The sequence below is a fragment of the Triticum aestivum genome, chromosome 2B, assembly GCF_018294505.1.
Source record: "Triticum aestivum cultivar Chinese Spring chromosome 2B, IWGSC CS RefSeq v2.1, whole genome shotgun sequence".
NCBI classification, from domain to species: domain Eukaryota; kingdom Viridiplantae; phylum Streptophyta; class Magnoliopsida; order Poales; family Poaceae; genus Triticum; species Triticum aestivum.
Window position 1 is genome coordinate 798,629,386 of NC_057798.1, and position 17,519 is coordinate 798,646,904.

Below are 17,519 nucleotides of genomic sequence, written 5' to 3' on the forward strand. Positions count from 1 at the left end.
GTATTTGATACCGGTGTGGTTGCTCATATTTGTAACTCAAAGCAGGAGCTGCGGAATAAGCGGAGACTGGCGAAGGACGAGGTGACGATGCACGTCGGGAATGGTTCCAAGGTCGATGTGATCGCTGTCGGCACGCTACCTCTACATTTACCTACGGGATTAGTTTTAAACCTCAATAATTGTTATTTAGTACCAGCTTTGAGCATGAACATTGTATCAGGATCTCGTTTAATTCGAGATGGCTACTCATTTAAATCCGAGAATAATGGTTGTTCTATTTATATGAGAGATATGTTTTATGGTCATGCCCCGCTGATGAATGGTTTATTCTTAATGAATCTCAAGCGTAATGTTACACATATTCATAGTGTGAATACCAAAAGATGTAAAATTGATAATGATAGTCCCACATACTTATGGCACTGCCGCCTTGGTCACATTGGTGTCAAGCGCATGAAGAAGCTCTATGCTGATGGACTTTTAGAGTCTCTAGATTATGAATCGTTTGACACATGCGAACCATGCGTCATGGGCAAAATGACCAAGACTCCGGGCTCCGGAACAATGGAGCGAGCAACCAACTTATTGGAAATCATACATACTAATGTGTGCGGTCCAATGAGTGTTGAGGCTCGCGGAGGATATCGTTATGTTCTCACTCTCACTGACGACTTGAGTAGATATGGGTATGTCTACTTAATGAAACACAAGTCTGAGACCTTTGAAAAGTTCAAGGAATTTCAAAATGAGGTAGAGAATCAACGTGACCGAAAGATAAAATTCTTACGCTCAGATTGTGGAGGAGAATATTTAAGTCACGAATTTGTACACATTTAAAGAAATGTGGAATCGTTTCACAACTCACGCCGCCTGGAACACCTCAGCGTAACAGTGTGTCCGAACGTCGTAATCGCACTTTATTGGATATGGTGCGATCTATGATGTCTCTTACCGATTTACCGCTATCATTTTAGGGATACGCTCTAGAGACAGCTACATTCACTTTAAATAGGGCACCGTCTAAATCTGTTGAGACGACACCGTATGAATTATGGTTTGGGAAGAAACCTAAGTTGTCATTTCTAAAAGTTTGGGGATGCGATGCTTATGTCAAGAAACTTCAACCTGAAAAACTCGAACCCAAGTCAGAAAAATGCGTCTTCATAGGATACCCTAAGGAAACCATTGGGTATACCTTCTACCTCAGATCCGAAGGCAAGATCTTTGTTGCCAAAAACGGGTCCTTTCTGGAGAAAGAGTTTCTCTCGAAAGAATTAAGTGGGAGGAAAGTAGAGCTTGATGAAGTACTACCTCTTGAAACGGTAAGTAGCGCAACTCAGGAAGATGTTCCTGTGGTGCCTGCACCGACAAGAGATGAGGTTAATGATGATGATCAAGACACTTCGGATCAAGCTCCTACTGAACTTCGAAGGTCCACAAGGACACATTCCGCACCAGAGTGGTACGGCAACCCTGTCCTGGAAATCATGTTGTTAGACAACGGTGAACCTTCGAACTATGAAGAAGCGATGGCGGGCCCAGATTCCAACAAATGGCTTGAAGCCATGCAATCCGAGATAGGATCCATGTATGAAAACGAAGTATGAACTTTGACAGACTTGCCCGATGATCGGCGAGCGATAGAAAACAAATGGATCTTTAAGAAGAAGACGGACGCGGATGGTAATGTTACCATCTATAAAGCTCGACTTGTCACTAAGGGCTATCGACAAGTTCAAGGGGTTGACTACGATGAGACATTCTCTCCCGTAGCGAAGCTAAAGTCCGTCCGAATCATGTTAGCAATTGCCGCATACTATGATTATGAGATATGGCAGATGGACGTCAAAACGGTATTCCTTAACGAACATCTTAAGGAAGAACTGTATATGATGCAGCCGGAAGGTTTTGTCGACCCTGAGAATGCTAACAAGGTATGCAAGCTCCAGCGATCCATTTATGGGCTGGTGCAAGCATCTCGGAGTTGGAACATTCGCTTTGATGAGATGATCAAAGCGTTTGGGTTTATGCAGACTTATGGAGAAGCCTGCGTTTACAAGAAAGTGAGTGGGAGCTCTGTAGCATTTCTCATATTATATGTAGATGACATACTTTTGATGGGAAATGATATAGAACTTTTGGACAGCATTAAGGCCTACTTGAATAAGTGTTTTTCAATGAAGGACCTTGGAGAAGCTGCTTACATATTAGGCATCAAGATCTATAGTGATAGATCGAGACGCCTCATAGGTCTTTCACAAAGCACATACCTTGATAAGATATTGAAGAAGTTTAATATGGATTAGTCCAAGAAAGGGTTCTTGCCTGTATTGCAAGGTGTGAGATTGAGCTCGGCTCAATGCCCGACCATGGCAGAAGATAAAGAAGAGATGAGTGTCATCCCCTATGCCTCCGCCATAGGGTCTATTATGTATGCCATGCTGTGTACCAGACCTGATGTAAACCTTGCCGTAAGCTTGGTAGGAAGGTACCAAAGTAATCCCGGCAAGGAACACTGGACAGCGGTCAAGAACATCCTAAAGTACCTGAAAAGGACTAAGGATATGTTTCTCGTTTATGGAGGTGACGAAGAGCTCGTCGTAAAGGGTTACGTCGACGCTAGCTTCGACACAGATATGGATGACTCTAAGTTACAAACCGGATACGTGTATATTTTAAATGGTGGGGCAGTAAGCTGGTGCAGTTGCAAGCAAAGCGTCGTGGCGGGATCTACATGTGAAGCAGAGTACATGGCAGCCTCGGAGGCAGCACATGAAGCAATCTGGGTGAAGGAGTTCATCACCGACCTAGGAGTCATACCCAATGCGTCGGGGCCGATCGCACTCTTCTGTGACAACACTGGAGCTATTGCACTTGCCAAGGAGCCCATGTTTCACAAGAAGACCAGGCACAACAAGCGTCGCTTCAACTCCATACGTGAAAATGTTCAAGATGGAGACATAGATATTTGTAAAGTACATACGGACCTGAATGTAGCAGATCCATTGACTAAACCTCTCCCTAGGGCAAAACATGATCAACACCAGAACGCTATGGGTGTTCGATTCATCACAATGTAACTAGAATATTGACTCTAGTGCAAGTGGGAGACTGTTGTAAATATGCCCTAGAGGCAATAATAAAATGGTTATTATTATATTTCTTTGTTCATGATAATTGTCTGTTATTCATGCTATAACTGTGTTATCCGGAAATCGTAATACACTTGTGAATACATAGACCACAACATGTTCCTAGTAAGCCTCTAGTTGACTAGCTCGTTGATCAACAGATAGTCATGGTTTCCTGACTATGGGCATTGGATGTCATTGATAACGGGATCATATCATTAGGAGAATGATGTGATGGACAAGACCCAATCCTAAGCATAGCTCAAAGATCGTGTAGTTCGTTTAGCTAGAGCTTTTCCAAATGTCAAGTATCATTTCCTTAGACCATGAGATTGTGCAACTCCCGGATACCGTAGGAGTGCTTTGGGTGTGCCAAACGTCACAACGTAACTGGGTGACTATAAAGGTGCACTACGGGTATCTCCGAAAGTGTCTGTTGGGTTGGCACGAATCGAGACTAAGATTTGTCACTCCGTATGACAGAGAGGTATCTCTGGGCCCACTCGATAATGCATCATCAAAATGAGCTCAATGTGACCAAGTGTCTGGTCATGGGATCATGCATTACGGTACGAGTAAAGTGACTTGCCGGTAACGAGATTAAACGAGGTATTGGGATACCGACGATCGAGTCTCGGGCAAGTAACGTACCGATTGACAAAGGGAATTGTATACGGGGTTGATTGAATCCTCGACATCATGGTTCATCCGATGAGATCATCGAGGAGTATGTGGGAGCCAACATGGGTATCCAGATCCCGCTGTTGGTTATTGACCGAAGAGGCGTTTCGGTCATGTTCGCATGTCTCCCGAACCTGTAGGGTGTACACACTTAAGGTTCGGTGACGCTAGGGTTGTAGAGATATTAGTATGCAGTGACCCAAAAGTTGTTCGGAGTCCCGGATGAGATCCTGGACGTCACAAGGAGTTCCGGAATGGTCCAGAGGTGAAGAATTATATATAGGAAGTCAGGTTTCGGCCATCGGAAAAGTTTCAGGGGTCACCGGTATTGTACCGGGACCACCGGAAGGGTCCCGGGGGTCCACCGGGTGGGGCCACCTATCCCGGAGGGCCCCATGGGCTGAAGTGGGAGGGGAACCAGCCTCAGGTGGGCTGGTGCGCCCCCCCCCCTTGGGGCCCCCTGCGCCTAGGGTTGGAAACCCTAGGGTGGGGGCACCTTCACCTGGCTTGGGGGGCAAGTTTCCCCCCTGGCCGCCGCCCCCCTTGGAGATCCCATCTCCTAGGGCCGGCGCCCCCCTAGGGGGCCTATATAAAGAGGGGGGAGGGAGGGCAGCCGCACCCATGCTCTTGGCGCCTCCCTCTCCCTCTCGTAGAAGCTCGGCGAAGCCCTGCCGAGATCACTGCTGCATCCACCACCACGCCGTCGTGCTGCTGGATCTCCGTCAACCTCTCCTCCCCCCCTTGCTGGATCAAGAAGGAGGAGACGTCTTCCTCAATCGTACGTGTGTTGAACGCGGAGGTGCTGTCCGTTCAGCACTAGGATCATTGGTGATTTGGATCACGACGAGTACGACTCCCTCACCCCCGTTCTCCTGAACACTTCCGCTCGCGATCTACAAGGGTATGTAGATGCACTTCTTTCTCTCGTTGCTAGATGAACTCATATATTGATTTTGGTGAAAGCGTATAATTTTTTTTATTTTCTGCAACGTTCCCCAACACCTTTCGCACCCCTGGGCGGCCCCAGCGCCGAGACCCAATAGGCCGGCCCTGGCCTCCCTCGATCTAACCTGCAGCCTCGGGCGCGAGGCGAGTGTGGTCCTACTGTCGGGCGCGACACTTTCTCGATCCTGCAGCACCGGGCGCGAGATGAGCCATGGACTTTAGCTAGGAGCAGGGCAACCTTCGACGAAACTAGCGCCCAACCGAAGAGGATCCGCCAAGCGGACGAGCCAGCCCCCACTGTAGCTGATCTGCCAAGCGATCCGCCCGCAGACGAGCTAGTGCCGGAGCCGAGATCGCCGAACCACCGTGTAGCTGACACGTCGCAGGAAGGTCGCCGCGAAGCCAGACCTCACCGTGCCGCCACCGCACACGACTAGAGCAGCCACCACACCGAGCAACTGCCCCACACACACCATCCGCCAAGATCCACGCATCCGATCCGGCGCCATCCACCACCATGTTCCGCCAAACCACCCTCGAGGTGCAGCGACAACCAAATCCACCGCCTGCCGGGCTCCCACGCGAGCCGAACCAGCCCGGTCGCCGTCGAGCCCGAGCTTCCCGAGGCACACCAGAAGCCAGATCTGGGCACGCCCAGCCATGGCCGCTAGCGCCCTCCAGCCACCCTCGCGGACACGTAGCCACCACGACCAGACAACATCGCCCGGTTGCCACGCCGCCACACAAGCGCCGCGCCTCCACCTAGATGCGCCCTCCCACGCCACCCGCGGCCAAGCGAAGAGGAGAAGCTGCCCCATCGGCGCCGGCGCCGGCGCCGATTGGGCTTCGCCCAACCGTGCACTCGGTCGGCGGCGAGGGAGGGAGGTGCGGAGGATGCGGGTCCTCTGGCGGCGGTGGTGACAAGGTCTCCTCCCGCGACGCGCATCGCGGGAGCGTCCCCCTTGCAAATACCCTTTTGAATGGGGTTCACCATGTTTTATTCATGCATTTTGGACCATATGCTATCTTTAAATCTAAATTCTGAAACTGGAAATTATGAATTGAGATATTTTTATTTGTGTGAGGCTGGAACATAAAACAACTAATTGTACGTAAAACTTGTGAATTTGAAGTTGAAACAGATCCATATGCACACAAGCGAACCAATCTGTGGTTGGATGGTTAGAGAGACTGTGGTATCCCCAGCCCATCAGGGTTCAAATTCTGGTGCTCGCATTTATTCCTGAATTTATTTCGGGATTTCCGGCGATGCACATTCAGTGGGAGGAGACGTTCCCGTCGACGACAAGGCGCTTACGGTGACTTCGTAAATCTCAAGATGATATGCCGGCTCAGTCTTTCGGAGATGCTCATAGGGTAGGGTGTGCGTGTGTGCGTTTATAGGGATGAGTGTATGTGCGTGTATATGAGCGAATATGTCTGTACTGATGTTTAAAAAAAGATCCATATGCACACAATATAAAAAATAAACAGAAATATAAGAGAAACAGAAGAAAAAACAATGCATAAATATACAAATCCAGACCAAACTGTGGGTATATCGCGAAACCGACCGAGCCCAAGCAGCGACCGAGACGCCCACCCGACCCGACCCGACCCGACCCCCCACCACCAGCCTCGCCTCCCCCGCCGCCGCCACCACCGGCGACCACCGGAGCCCTTGAAGAAAAGCGCGAGCGCCCCGCGAATCGAAGCGGAGGAGATGGTGGGCGCCTCGACGTCGTCGGTGGTGAACGTGTACCCGCTCGCCAACTACACGTTCGGCACCAAGGAGCCCAAGATGGAGAAGGACACCTCCGTCGCCGACCGCCTCGCCCGCATGAAGGTCAAGTAAGTGCGCCTCCTCGCCCCTCCCCTCCCTGATCCACTCCATATACTGCTCTCGCCGGAAGCCCTAAACGCTAGAGCTCGGATTGTTCCCGGGTCGAAGATCCCCGCCGTTAATTTTCGGGTTCATCAGCAGAGTCCCCTGCGCTGGAGGGTTCCACGGGGAAATGTCTGGAGGTGGCCAAATCGTTTATTATTTTAGTCAAATTTTGAAATTCACTCCGCCTGGATGCTTTGTTTTAGCTCAGATCAGATTTAGGTACTCTGGAAATCGCTTCATGGAAACCTAGATCTGTGTGTTGGTATGTGAATTTTGGTTGGATTTTTGGCTGTCTATATTCAGGGTTGAAAGCTGGTGGTGGCTTGAAATAGAAGCATGAAATGCAGAGCAATCTAGTTTACGAGGTTGACTATTGCCTCTCGTTTCAGGGTTATATTACAAATTGTGTAATTCCTTTACTAGATGTGCTTAGCAGGGGAAACTGCAATAATTATGGTGCTTGGCACATTTTGTTTTTTGTAACGACATAACTTGCAATTACGGCGCTTTATGTTACAATTGTTCCTTGCGTCAGAGAGTACCATGGAGTAGTATTGTTGGGAGAAGGCCAAATTGTTGCATATCTGTAGTCAAATTTTGAACATCATGTTGTTAAGACTGCTCTTTTTTAGCTTGGATTTAGGTACTGCAGAAATTGCTTCGTGGAAACCCAGTGTTATGTGGATCTGTCTGTATGTTAATATCGGTGTTTTTATTAGTTTGATGGCTTTCTGTTGATGGTTGTAAGCTGTGCTGGGTTGGAATAGCAGCAGAGATGCCGACCAATCTAGTTTATGAGGTCGACTATGTCCTCTCCTTTCGTGGTTACATTACTTTGTGTAGTTCCTTTACTAGATGTGCTTAGCAGGGGAACTGCAATAATTATGGTGCTTGGCTGATATTTTTAACGACTTAACTTGTAATTATGGAGCATTATGTAATTAATGGTTCCTTATGTCGGAGTGTAGCATGGAGCATTATTGGGAGAAGACCAAATTGTTGCATGCTAATGCTGCTCTTATTTAGCTTGGATTTAGGCACTGTGGAAATTACTTGATGAAAACAGAGTGTTATGTAAATCTGTCTGTATGTTAAAATAGGTGTTTTTGTTAGTTCGGTGGCTTTCTGTTGCGGGTTGTAAGCTAGTGCTGGCTTGAAATAACAGCAGAAATGCTGAGCAATATAGTTCCTGAGGTCAACTACTCCCTCTTGTTTCGTGGTTGTATTACTTTGTGTAGGTTCTGTAATAGGTGCGTAGCAGAGGAACTAGAAGGGTTCTGGTGCCTGGTAGATCCTTTTTTTTGCCAAGGATGGAACTTGGAATTATGGTGCACTATGTAACAAGTAGTTATACATGATAATTTGTTTGTATTCTGGCCTGGGATGTCATGTCAATGTGTATCATAAAGGAAATACATATAGAAGCTTCGGTGGTTCTTCAATTGGTTGCAGGTTTATGTTCATTCTATTTTGTGTCTTAAGTACCCTGCGAACAGTTTGGCTTCTTTGCTAAATATGTTTCTTCACCCTATCCTGTCAAATAGATCAACTTACTAATTACTTTGGAATGGCAGCTACATGAAAGAAGGAATGCGGACAAGTGTTGAAGCAATCCTACTGGTATGTTCCTATTCTTCAATCTCATCATTATGCTCATATACATTTTTGTGATTCAAGACATCCAATTGTTGGCAAACGTCCTGTAGTAACAATTGTTCAGTGGATGCATTAATTTGGCAAATAAACTGAAATATTCACTTGCATTATCCTATTCAGGTGCAAGAGCACAATCACCCACACATACTGTTATTGCAAATTGGGAATACATTTTGCAAACTTCCTGGTGGACGTTTGAAGCCTGGAGAAAATGGTGAATTTTCTATTGCTTCACTCTTCTATTATGTTCCTCGTACATGGGATCATCTGCTTTGGCTGTTTGCTTACATGACTTGAATTCTACAGAAATTGAGGGCCTGAAAAGAAAGTTGTGCAGCAAACTTGCAGTGAACTCACCTTCCTTTCCACCTAACTGGCAGGTATTTGAGTCCGAGAGAAGTTCAGTTCCTTTTTTGTTATAATGGTGAATGGCCATATCATTTCGCATAATTATGTTGGAACTGGTCACTTTGTACCTTACTGAGTCATAGTTAATCCAACAGCACTGAAGATTATCTGCATCTGGAAGAAATAAAGCACTGAACTGCTATTTCAGCTTCTTCGACCCATCTATAACAGTCATGTCATGTGTACGAGAGACAAAAATTATGGCATGTCATTAACATTATATATCTCCGTATGCACTATGTTGTGGCTGTGCCTAAATGGAAGAGTGACATGGGTGCTAAGTGCTAGCTGCAGAAATCGCTATCACAATCTCCAATATTTAAAACATGAACTACCTACCATCATACTAATACCTCAGTATAATTTCCTGTGTCCACATGCTTATGAAACAGTATTCAAAGTGGACTTCTGTAGAAGACATGCAACACTGCCCTGTAGCCTGTCCTTACCAAAGTATGAAATACGTTGAATCAGCATGAACTTGTGTGTCTAGCTTCTTACAGTAATAATCTTGGGTTCCAGTCCTATTGACAGCATGTTCACTTTGTTGCTAGAGTACATATCTAGTGGAAATCATACATTCAGTGAAAACACGGAAACCTGATATTGTGCCGTTGGATAGGAAATGTGCGTTGTGAGATGAAAAGCTGTAGAAATTGCAAATAGAACCCCACAACCATCCTGTACCTCGGTACAGAAATATCCACAATGGAGGCTGAGTCATCCCGTTCCTTTTCCTATGGAGCTAGCCAATCCCAATTCGAATTTCTTCCCCATCAACAGCTAGGATTAGGAGAGTTGTTGGGAGATGGTGCTTTCCTACAGCATGAACCCTTTGTTCCGCACAGGACCGGTGAACAGTCCGGGTGATTCCTCTCCGGTGACTGTCTGGCCAACCATGTCAATCCGCTAGCAACCTCAGTCAAGGTTTTTAAGGCGTTGGTATAGCGACGATATAAAGTTGTGGCACGGTCCCAGCCCATGGCGTCCAGGCTTGCAATATTTTTGGCCCGTAGCGGCAGAGAGACAGAGAGAGGCGGCCATGGCGGGGAAAATTAGCCGCATACCTCGTCCTCTCTGGCGGCTGAGGACGGAGAGCCGAGGAGTCCATGGTGGATGAGGTGTGACAGGGAGAGGGAGGAGAGGACCAGCACGGCTCGGGTAGGTGGGGGAGCACCGGCCAGCCGTGGTCGAGGTTGTCGGTGTCGCCGGTGCAGAGGGAGGGCGTGCCAGCCGGCTGGATCGAGGGGCGGAGGGAGCGGTTGGGTCTGGATCGTGAGGAGAGGGGAGATATTTGGGGTCGGGGAGAGAGAGATCGACAAGTTGCAGGGGGTGGCGGCGGGGTGCTACGTCAGGGACTTTCCCTGGCTCGATATGGGCCCAAAGGGCTGAAACGTATAGTACTAGGGAAATAAGCATGATGCCCCTTATACAACGGGGTATATACACAGTGCACTATATACATCTAATAGTAGTTGTCTACAACTCATACAGATTACAGATTTAGATTATGCCTATGAAGTTGTGATTTAATTTGCTATTATTCACCATAAGGTTGTGTCTATGATGTCGCCACGCCATACGCCATAAGCGCTATAATGCTGTGAAGGGGGTCGGTCGCCATAAAACGCGCTACGCCATAGAAACATTGACCTCAGTGTGAAGTTCTGGCAGGAGACAATTTATATTGAGTCTGTCCCGACGCACACCAAGACTTTGTCTTTGTGTGAGCAACAAGGGAATCATAACGAGTTTGATTTCCTCGAGTTCATCGAGGAGAATGCACTGAAACCGGAGAGGTTGTTCATCGTCATGAAAAAAGACCTAACCTACAGCGAGAGGCAAGTGGTGGTTGTTAAACTGATGGATCTTAGTTCTGCTAATTTGGCTAGTAGGGACTGCAAAGTGCCTGCATATTTGGACGCCCCAGATTTGTCTTATGATGTTCCCTTTTACTGCCTCCGAACTCAAACATGCCTTGGTCGCCCAAGATTTTGATAGAACTGCAAATGTTCTGTTTGCAGTATCCATTCCTGTACATACTTCTCTTGTTTGGGCAGAGTTTTGTTGGATAGAGTTCTAATTCTACTAGCACCGAGGGGCTATGTGCAAAATAGCAGCGCTGCCATTGGGCGTTCTATTGCAAATACTAAGTAGCAGTAGTGTGTGGATCTAGTCCATACATATAGGATCAAACGGCCAGCACTCAGGTTTCCAAGCTTCCACTGAATCAGGGGTTTTCACCTGATGTTGTCTCTTGTTGCTATTAGATGTTTTTTTTATCATAGTGTATAATGTAAACTGTATCCATTCCTATAAAGCTGTAATGTGTTTTTCACTTACAGGTTGGTGAGTGTGTTGCTGTTTGGTGGAGGCCAAACTTTGAGACCGTGATGTATCCTTATTGCCCTCCACATATAACCAAGCCCAAGGTACATTCTTGTTTAAGAGGTTTTTGTTACCATCTATTGTTGGGATTTGGGATTAGATAATGAAAACGACCAATGTGATGAACAGGAATGCAAGAAGCTTTTCATTGTTCATCTAACTGAAAGAGAGTATTTCGCTGTTCCAAGAAACTTGAAGCTACTTGCTGTTCCACTGTTTGAACTCTATGACAATGTTCAGGTAATCCGCACTCCCCCATGCTGATAGTTAGCTTTCCTTGATGTTTAGAAACATGTACTCATCCCTCGAGTGTGTCGAGATATATATGCTTCAATAAATTTCCAGTGATATGTTTTAATTTCCATCACAAGAATCTGACCCAAACAACTGTTTTTCTCTTGCTTCACATAAATGAATGATGGTACTATTGAATTGATTTCTGTGAGAAAGAATCCATCTCTTGTAGTTATGAAACCACTTCAATCTGGATTCTTTTTGGCGCCATCAGTTTTTCCCATTTTTATTTCTGTTTAGCCAGGTGATAGCGATAGGATGGCTGTAACATGCATTTTTTCTAATGAAATTCAGACCCTGCACAAAGTTTGCTCAAACACGGCTATATTTTGCTCTGCGACTTGTATTATTACGTCGTGCCGTTATCAATGGTCTTAAATGTGATGAAAGTCTGAAATCTGTTTTCTATTTGGATGCAGCGGTATGGACCTGTAATTTCCACCATCCCGCAGCAGCTGTCTAGGTTCCAGTTCAACATGGTGAGCTCGTAAGGGTGATGGGATTGTGTCCCCAAGGCCTCTTTCGTCAATCCACTCCGAGCATCTCTTCGACATCAAACTGGCTAATCGACTTAGCATGACTCGTTTTCTCAGTAACCATGTTTCCATGAATTATGCAGCACTCTTGGTTTGTAAACTAGACATGTACCTATGCTTGTCGTTCATTTTGCGATTCTGTTAGTACATCTCAAATGTGTTGTATGCGTGGTGTATTTTGTGGTTGTAGTTCCGTGTTCTAATTTATTTGTGTATATGTACCAATGTATGTAGTACAATTTGCATTATCTGCTGTAGTAACGCTTCAGACTCGCTTTCTTTTCTGCCGATGAACTAAGAGTGTTCTTGAAGGAGCTACCCCTTCAAATCACAAGCTTCCTTATTATTTTCGGCAGTGTACCAGAATCTTTTCAGCTTTCCTCAATGTTTTTGACAGCGTATTTGTAAGCCTTTTGAATGCCTGCCCTTGGTCATGTGTAAGTTCAGGCATGTCCAGTAGGCATGTGGATGTTTGCCTTGCTGAGCTAAGGGGTGACCAAAATTCCAAAAGCATCTGTAATTTGGTCTGAGATCATAACGTTGCTGTTGTCTGCTTTACATATTCAAATAGTAACAACCATTTCTGTTATGCAATTTTTCTCTTAGACATACTCACTAAATTCCAGAAGAACGAAAGTCCTATTCTAAGCCCGAGCTCAGATCATAGCCGTCAAGGTTTCTCGCGATCCCCACCGCTGCAGGTATATCAGAACGTATTTGGGCAACGCCCGTCACCCGCCAGGTAGCGGCTCAGATGGGGACGCCCTTTCTTGGGCCACGGCTCAGACGGTAGGTGGTAAACGGCCGGAGTCCATCCAGCCCCACTTATACATCTGCCTCCTTCCACTAGAAGAATCCACACCCTCCCACCCGTTGCCTTATCTTCTCCAATCTCGCTTGCAACCATCAAAACCAAGAAGATGGCAAGCTTCTACTCCTCCCAGGCCGGCTGGGTGCTCCCGCTGATCCCTTGTTCATAACAACAGCAGATGAATCTGCTGACATCGCATACAAACCACTTACAGCACAGGACAGACAACATTCCATCAGACTTAGCATTTTTCAAATTTCATAACCTACTCCATAACCTGGCATTCTTTTTTGATCATTCTTTTTACATGCCTCCTGCTAGTTCTACTGCCATTGCTTTATGAAAATTGTTTCGTCGATGACCTTCGACGCCACAGTTCTTGCATCTAGCTGGCTTCCTACGACAGTTCTTGTGACCTTGCCTACGACAAATCGTGCAAAATCTGGTCCGTTTAGCATATGGTTTGCACTCTCACTCCTCTGGGTGCTAGTCATCTTCGCACAGAAAACGCCCTTAAAATAAGGTTTCGCCCATTTCTTACGAATCTCAAACAGGTTTGTCATGTACGGATGAGATCTCAGCTTGTACTTGTCCAGCAACATCTCCCAACCTTTTTCAAACTCATCTTCCGACAGCATGTGCTTTATCACCTTATAAAATTCAGCCCTGAATTCACTTTTCTTTGTGTACAAACTACCGAGTGTCTCTTTTGCCTTTTTCAGGATATGCCACTTGCACCATCGGTCGGTCGTGTTTGGCATAACGTTCTTGATCGCTAGCTCCATAGCCCGGTTCTGATCTGCACATGTGAATGCACAACACCATCACCTTATAAAATTCAGCCCTGAATTCACTTTTCTTTGTGTACAAACTACCGAGTGTATCTAACTCATAGGAGCAATCGGTGAGCTGTTCAGTATTCACAACCTATAGGACGAAATTACCTGTTAGTATGGTCACAGGTGGAGAACCTCCCATCATTCGGAGGAATTCTGAGAAAACCCATACAAAACTATCTTCAGTTTCATCACGCACAAGCACACCTGCCAGGGTCACACTCTGGAAATGGTTGTTCACGCCAACAAACAATCAGAAAGGCATGTCATACAGGTTAGTCTGGTAGGTTGTGTCAAACGTGATCACATCCCCAAAAAAAGAGTATTGCAGTCTACTGCTCTCGCTTGCCCACATCAGATTCTTGATCCTCCCCTCGTTGTCAAATTGAACCCTGTACGTGAAGTGTGGATCTTTAGCTCCTATCTCAGCAAACACATAAATTGTCTTCTTCACGTCATCTTCTGCATGGTCCCTGTTTATCTTCCCGCACAAATTACGCAAAGACCTCTTTGTGAACGGAACATTCTCCATCAATCCAAAAACCCTCCAATGATGCTGTACACCTTCGCCAAGTTCACATTGTTCTGCCTCAACTGCTTCACAAGATCTCTGATGTACACATCTATATGCTTGTGAGATGGCCAGTGGATTGTCTCACCAAAATTAGGCGACAACGAGTGGTTGTGCGTATCCCTGTGCTCCGCTATATACCATCCGTTGTGCTCCACTCGTAGCAGCCTAATTAGAGCAGGACACTCACAGTGACAAGATCTCGTCTTCTCAACCCCAGCTTTTCCCTGTGAAAATGTTTTCACATGTTAGTATGTTAGCAGAGACACATGGAAAATACTCTCATTTGCATGTTCTAATAGAAAAAAAAAACTTTAACTCACCGAGCAACCACAAACTATTTCCTGCATGCATTTGGTCCTCTCCACATTTAACCTGCTTTTGCCATAACGAATGCCAAATCCCTTCTCCCAGGAGTACAAATTGTAGAAGTCGTATGCCTGACCCACCGAGTCGAACGTTGTGCCGATAACTGGCGTGATAACATTCTCCGTTGGATTCTCAGCAAACCTCCGTACTGCCTTCTCGAACGCACTGACGCGGTTAGGACACGGTTGCCTGCTCGGTGCTGCAGCTCCAATCCTCAACCTGCGAAATAAAGCCAACTTCACATTTCAATACAAATCGATCCAGTAATTTTCCCAGCAAATAATGTTCTCTCACACACGATGCATGCAAAAACTAGGTCACACTCCATACAATTGTAGACTCATGCAATTATATGTCCAATGGGTGTTCCAACCGAAAATAATTCTATGAAACCCTAGCTTTAATTTTTCACGACTGTTCTAATCTATAATACCTAAATAGTTCATCCCCACTAAACTAATTCTCTTGACATGCAGCCTATCCACATCAGCGGCCTCACTACCTCATCATCCTTACTGATTTTTTTTAGACAATCATCCTTTTTTTTACCAAAGGATTTTCTCCGCATCGCAACACTTCCTGTCTTCACGGCAGCATTCTTTTTCCCTGATTTTTTTGTGTGGAAACGCCTCTTGATTTTCTCTCCCACTTGTCTGCATCGCAACACTTCCTGTCTTCACGGCAGCATTCTTTTTCCCTGAGAATTTTTTATGGAAACGCCTCTTGATTTTCTCTCCCACTTGGCCTTCTTTAATCTCCATCAAATCCCACTAATACCCTTCCTGGTGGAGGGTAATCAACGCACGCCACCCCCACGAGGCCCCTCGGCTCATCTCCCTTGGGCTTCATCCCCCATAAATCCACCGCCCCTCTTTTCGTTCACCCACGCACGTAGGCTAATCCTACATCAGGCTCGCTCCTCCTCTTTCTCACATCCATGGCGATAATGATGCGTGCGTGGATGATTATCATGATCCTAGGGCGACAACGCGTGTGTACCTGCCTCCTCCACCTCCATTGTGGTGTCCTCACTTCCTCCCTCAAAGTCATCGTCACCGTCTACCTAAGCCATCAAGGACACCAGCACCAATAGCAGTAATACCTCAAGGTCCACCTCGCCGGCGAGCAGCATGGCGTCCTCACCTACCCGCTCACCTCGTCGTCCGACATCATCGTCATATAGAAGCAGCACATGCGGCCGTCCTACGACAAACTCACGATGAGTCCACCACTACTGACAACAACACCAAGATCGCATGAAGCTGGACCATGAGCTGACGAGTTCCTGGCCATACTCGACCTAATATGAAGAAACTACTCGGGTATGAGGAGGCCACAGATTGTTTTTTTTTCAACAAGCCTTTGCCATGCGTGATTTGAAGAAGCCTGGCTGGTGGCTCCACCACCATGGGTGTCTACTCTATGATGCCGACAACATGTAGATGCCATTCGGAAATCCTCTCTTTTTTTCCGAAAAGATTCAGAAATCCTCTCTGTATACAACTTTTTCGCACTGCCTTAAACCATGGGCCTATGATGCCGGCAACACGTATATGCCATTAGGTTCCTCTCTGGATACATTTTTTCAACTCTGCCTTAATTTGTTGTACAATATGATGAATCGATACCCTAAATTCTTGTGGTTTTGGAACTGTGTTGTATGGATGGGTGAGTGCATCCCTCCTTTGTTCATGCTGGTGATAGTGGTAAGCAATTTTTGGATTCGATGTAATATTTTTTTCCAAGCAAGAGATGGTAAGTCGATATATACTTGAACACAGTTAAATTTGTTTCAGGAAAGGGAGCACTACTATTAATGATTGTTTATCTCATCTCCATCGAAGTTGCTTTCAATTATTTTTTGTCTGCTATATACTTGCAGGTAAGTTCTTAATGCTTCAACTAACCATGCCTCTTCGTCACACCAGATATTTGCATATATCAGAACGCATCCCCGGTGACAGAAACTTCAGAAATTGCTCAACTAAGTAACTTTTCATTACTAAATTTCATTAAATATATTGTACTTCCTACCCCATTGTATGTGTGTACATTAATTTTCATTGTGCAACTCTCAGAACGACTTAACTTCTTCCGCTGCATATTTTCTGCATGGAGTTATCTGAACTATAATGTGGTAACCATATTTTGCGAGCCCCCAATCTGCTATGTGTCAAATTTGAGTTATGCCATTTAATTGATGAAAGTTTAACTTCATCATGGAACATGATTGTGTAAGCTTTTCCAAGCAATGCCTCGCCTGGTGTCATGCCTTTTATTTCTTTATTCGATCATTGCCTGTTTTCTTTGTTATACATACACCTCCAAAAGATTGACAAAATTTCCCGCAGCAACGCGCGGGGGTATCATCTAGTATGTACAAATACACTAGATCATTGCCTCACATCTAAAGTACAAGATTCGCTGCACACATGCTGACCACCTAGTTCCTCCAAAAATAAGCAAGACCACAAGAATATGTGATGTTCTGCACTAATAGTAATCTGATGGTTCTTTCACTATCAGTATGTCAGTTATCTGCTAAACATGCCCAACACACACAACTGACCTCTTGTTCCACCCAGGGGCTCGCGGATTCATCTTCGCAGTGGACAACTCTGACGACGGAGGTGAGCTCTCCAACCTAACCTCGGCGGACGCCGGTCCTGCCACAATCTGCGCATGGCCGCTGGCGGCCTGCTGCACGGGTGGCAAGGTATCCTGCCGCACAACTGGAAGCTCGACCACCATATCTACAACATGCTGCCCCGCCGCCACAGAGGCCAGCTCCGGCGGCGCCGGCGGTACCAAGCTTTTTCCAACCTCTTCCAAGAAAGTGGATCTGATACAGGCGCTAAAGCATGTTAAATCCAGAGAAACGAGACAACTGGGGGCTAGGGACGGCGGGGGACGGGCGTCGCGGGCGGAGAGAAAGGGCTCTGTGACGTACCCGCGTATTGGTTGCAGCAGGAACTCCATTGCTGGTCGCCGGCGGCGCCCGTCGA

At 46.2% G+C, this 17,519-nt stretch overlaps 2 protein-coding genes across 3 annotated transcripts; one reads left to right on the forward strand and one right to left on the reverse strand.

Moving 5' to 3' along the window:
* The first annotated feature begins 6,350 nt into the window (after positions 1-6,350).
* Positions 6,351-12,195, forward strand: LOC123047512 (pre-mRNA cleavage factor Im 25 kDa subunit 2). The gene is made up of 7 exons (XM_044471080.1): positions 6,351-6,608; positions 8,220-8,265; positions 8,422-8,515; positions 8,608-8,681; positions 11,055-11,141; positions 11,227-11,337; positions 11,811-12,195. Exons 1-7 carry the CDS (start codon positions 6,481-6,483, stop codon positions 11,880-11,882), a joined length of 612 nt encoding a protein of 203 aa, XP_044327015.1. The 5' UTR covers positions 6,351-6,480; the 3' UTR covers positions 11,883-12,195.
* A 1,131-nt stretch (positions 12,196-13,326) lies between these two features.
* On the reverse strand, positions 13,327-17,519 carry LOC123047511 (uncharacterized). Of its 2 annotated transcripts, XR_006423010.1 has the most exons (5): positions 17,465-17,519; positions 17,084-17,356; positions 14,469-14,733; positions 13,683-14,372; positions 13,327-13,537 (listed from the first exon to the last, which is right to left on the reverse strand). XR_006423010.1 is itself a non-coding variant. In XM_044471079.1 (4 exons), exons 1-4 carry the CDS (start codon positions 17,491-17,493, stop codon positions 14,106-14,108), a joined length of 834 nt encoding a protein of 277 aa, XP_044327014.1. In that variant the 5' UTR covers positions 17,494-17,519; the 3' UTR covers positions 13,327-14,105. The 2 variants fall into 2 exon arrangements, 1 of the variants encoding a protein (XP_044327014.1); XM_044471079.1 differs by having other exon boundaries at positions 13,327-14,372.

What these genes read in the sequence shown, in the direction of transcription:
- LOC123047512 (XM_044471080.1), top strand. Translation starts at nt 6,481, where the DNA reads ATGGTGGGCGCCTCGACGTCGTCGGTGGTGAACGTGTACCCGCTCGCC. An exon ending in TTTGAAGCCTGGAGAAAATG is followed by an intron (nt 8,516 to 8,607) that starts GTGAATTTTCTA and finishes TGAATTCTACAG; the next exon opens with AAATTGAGGGCCTGAAAAGA. An exon ending in CCTTTCCACCTAACTGGCAG is followed by an intron (nt 8,682 to 11,054) that starts GTATTTGAGTCC and finishes TTTCACTTACAG; the next exon opens with GTTGGTGAGTGTGTTGCTGT.
- LOC123047511 (XM_044471079.1), bottom strand. Translation starts at nt 17,493, where the DNA reads ATGGAGTTCCTGCTGCAACCAATACGCGG. An exon ending in CTGCTGCAACCAATACGCGG is followed by an intron (nt 17,357 to 17,464) that starts GTACGTCACAGA and finishes CGCCTGTATCAG; the next exon opens with ATCCACTTTCTTGGAAGAGG. An exon ending in AAATAGTTTGTGGTTGCTCG is followed by an intron (nt 14,373 to 14,468) that starts GTGAGTTAAAGT and finishes ACATTTTCACAG; the next exon opens with GGAAAAGCTGGGGTTGAGAA.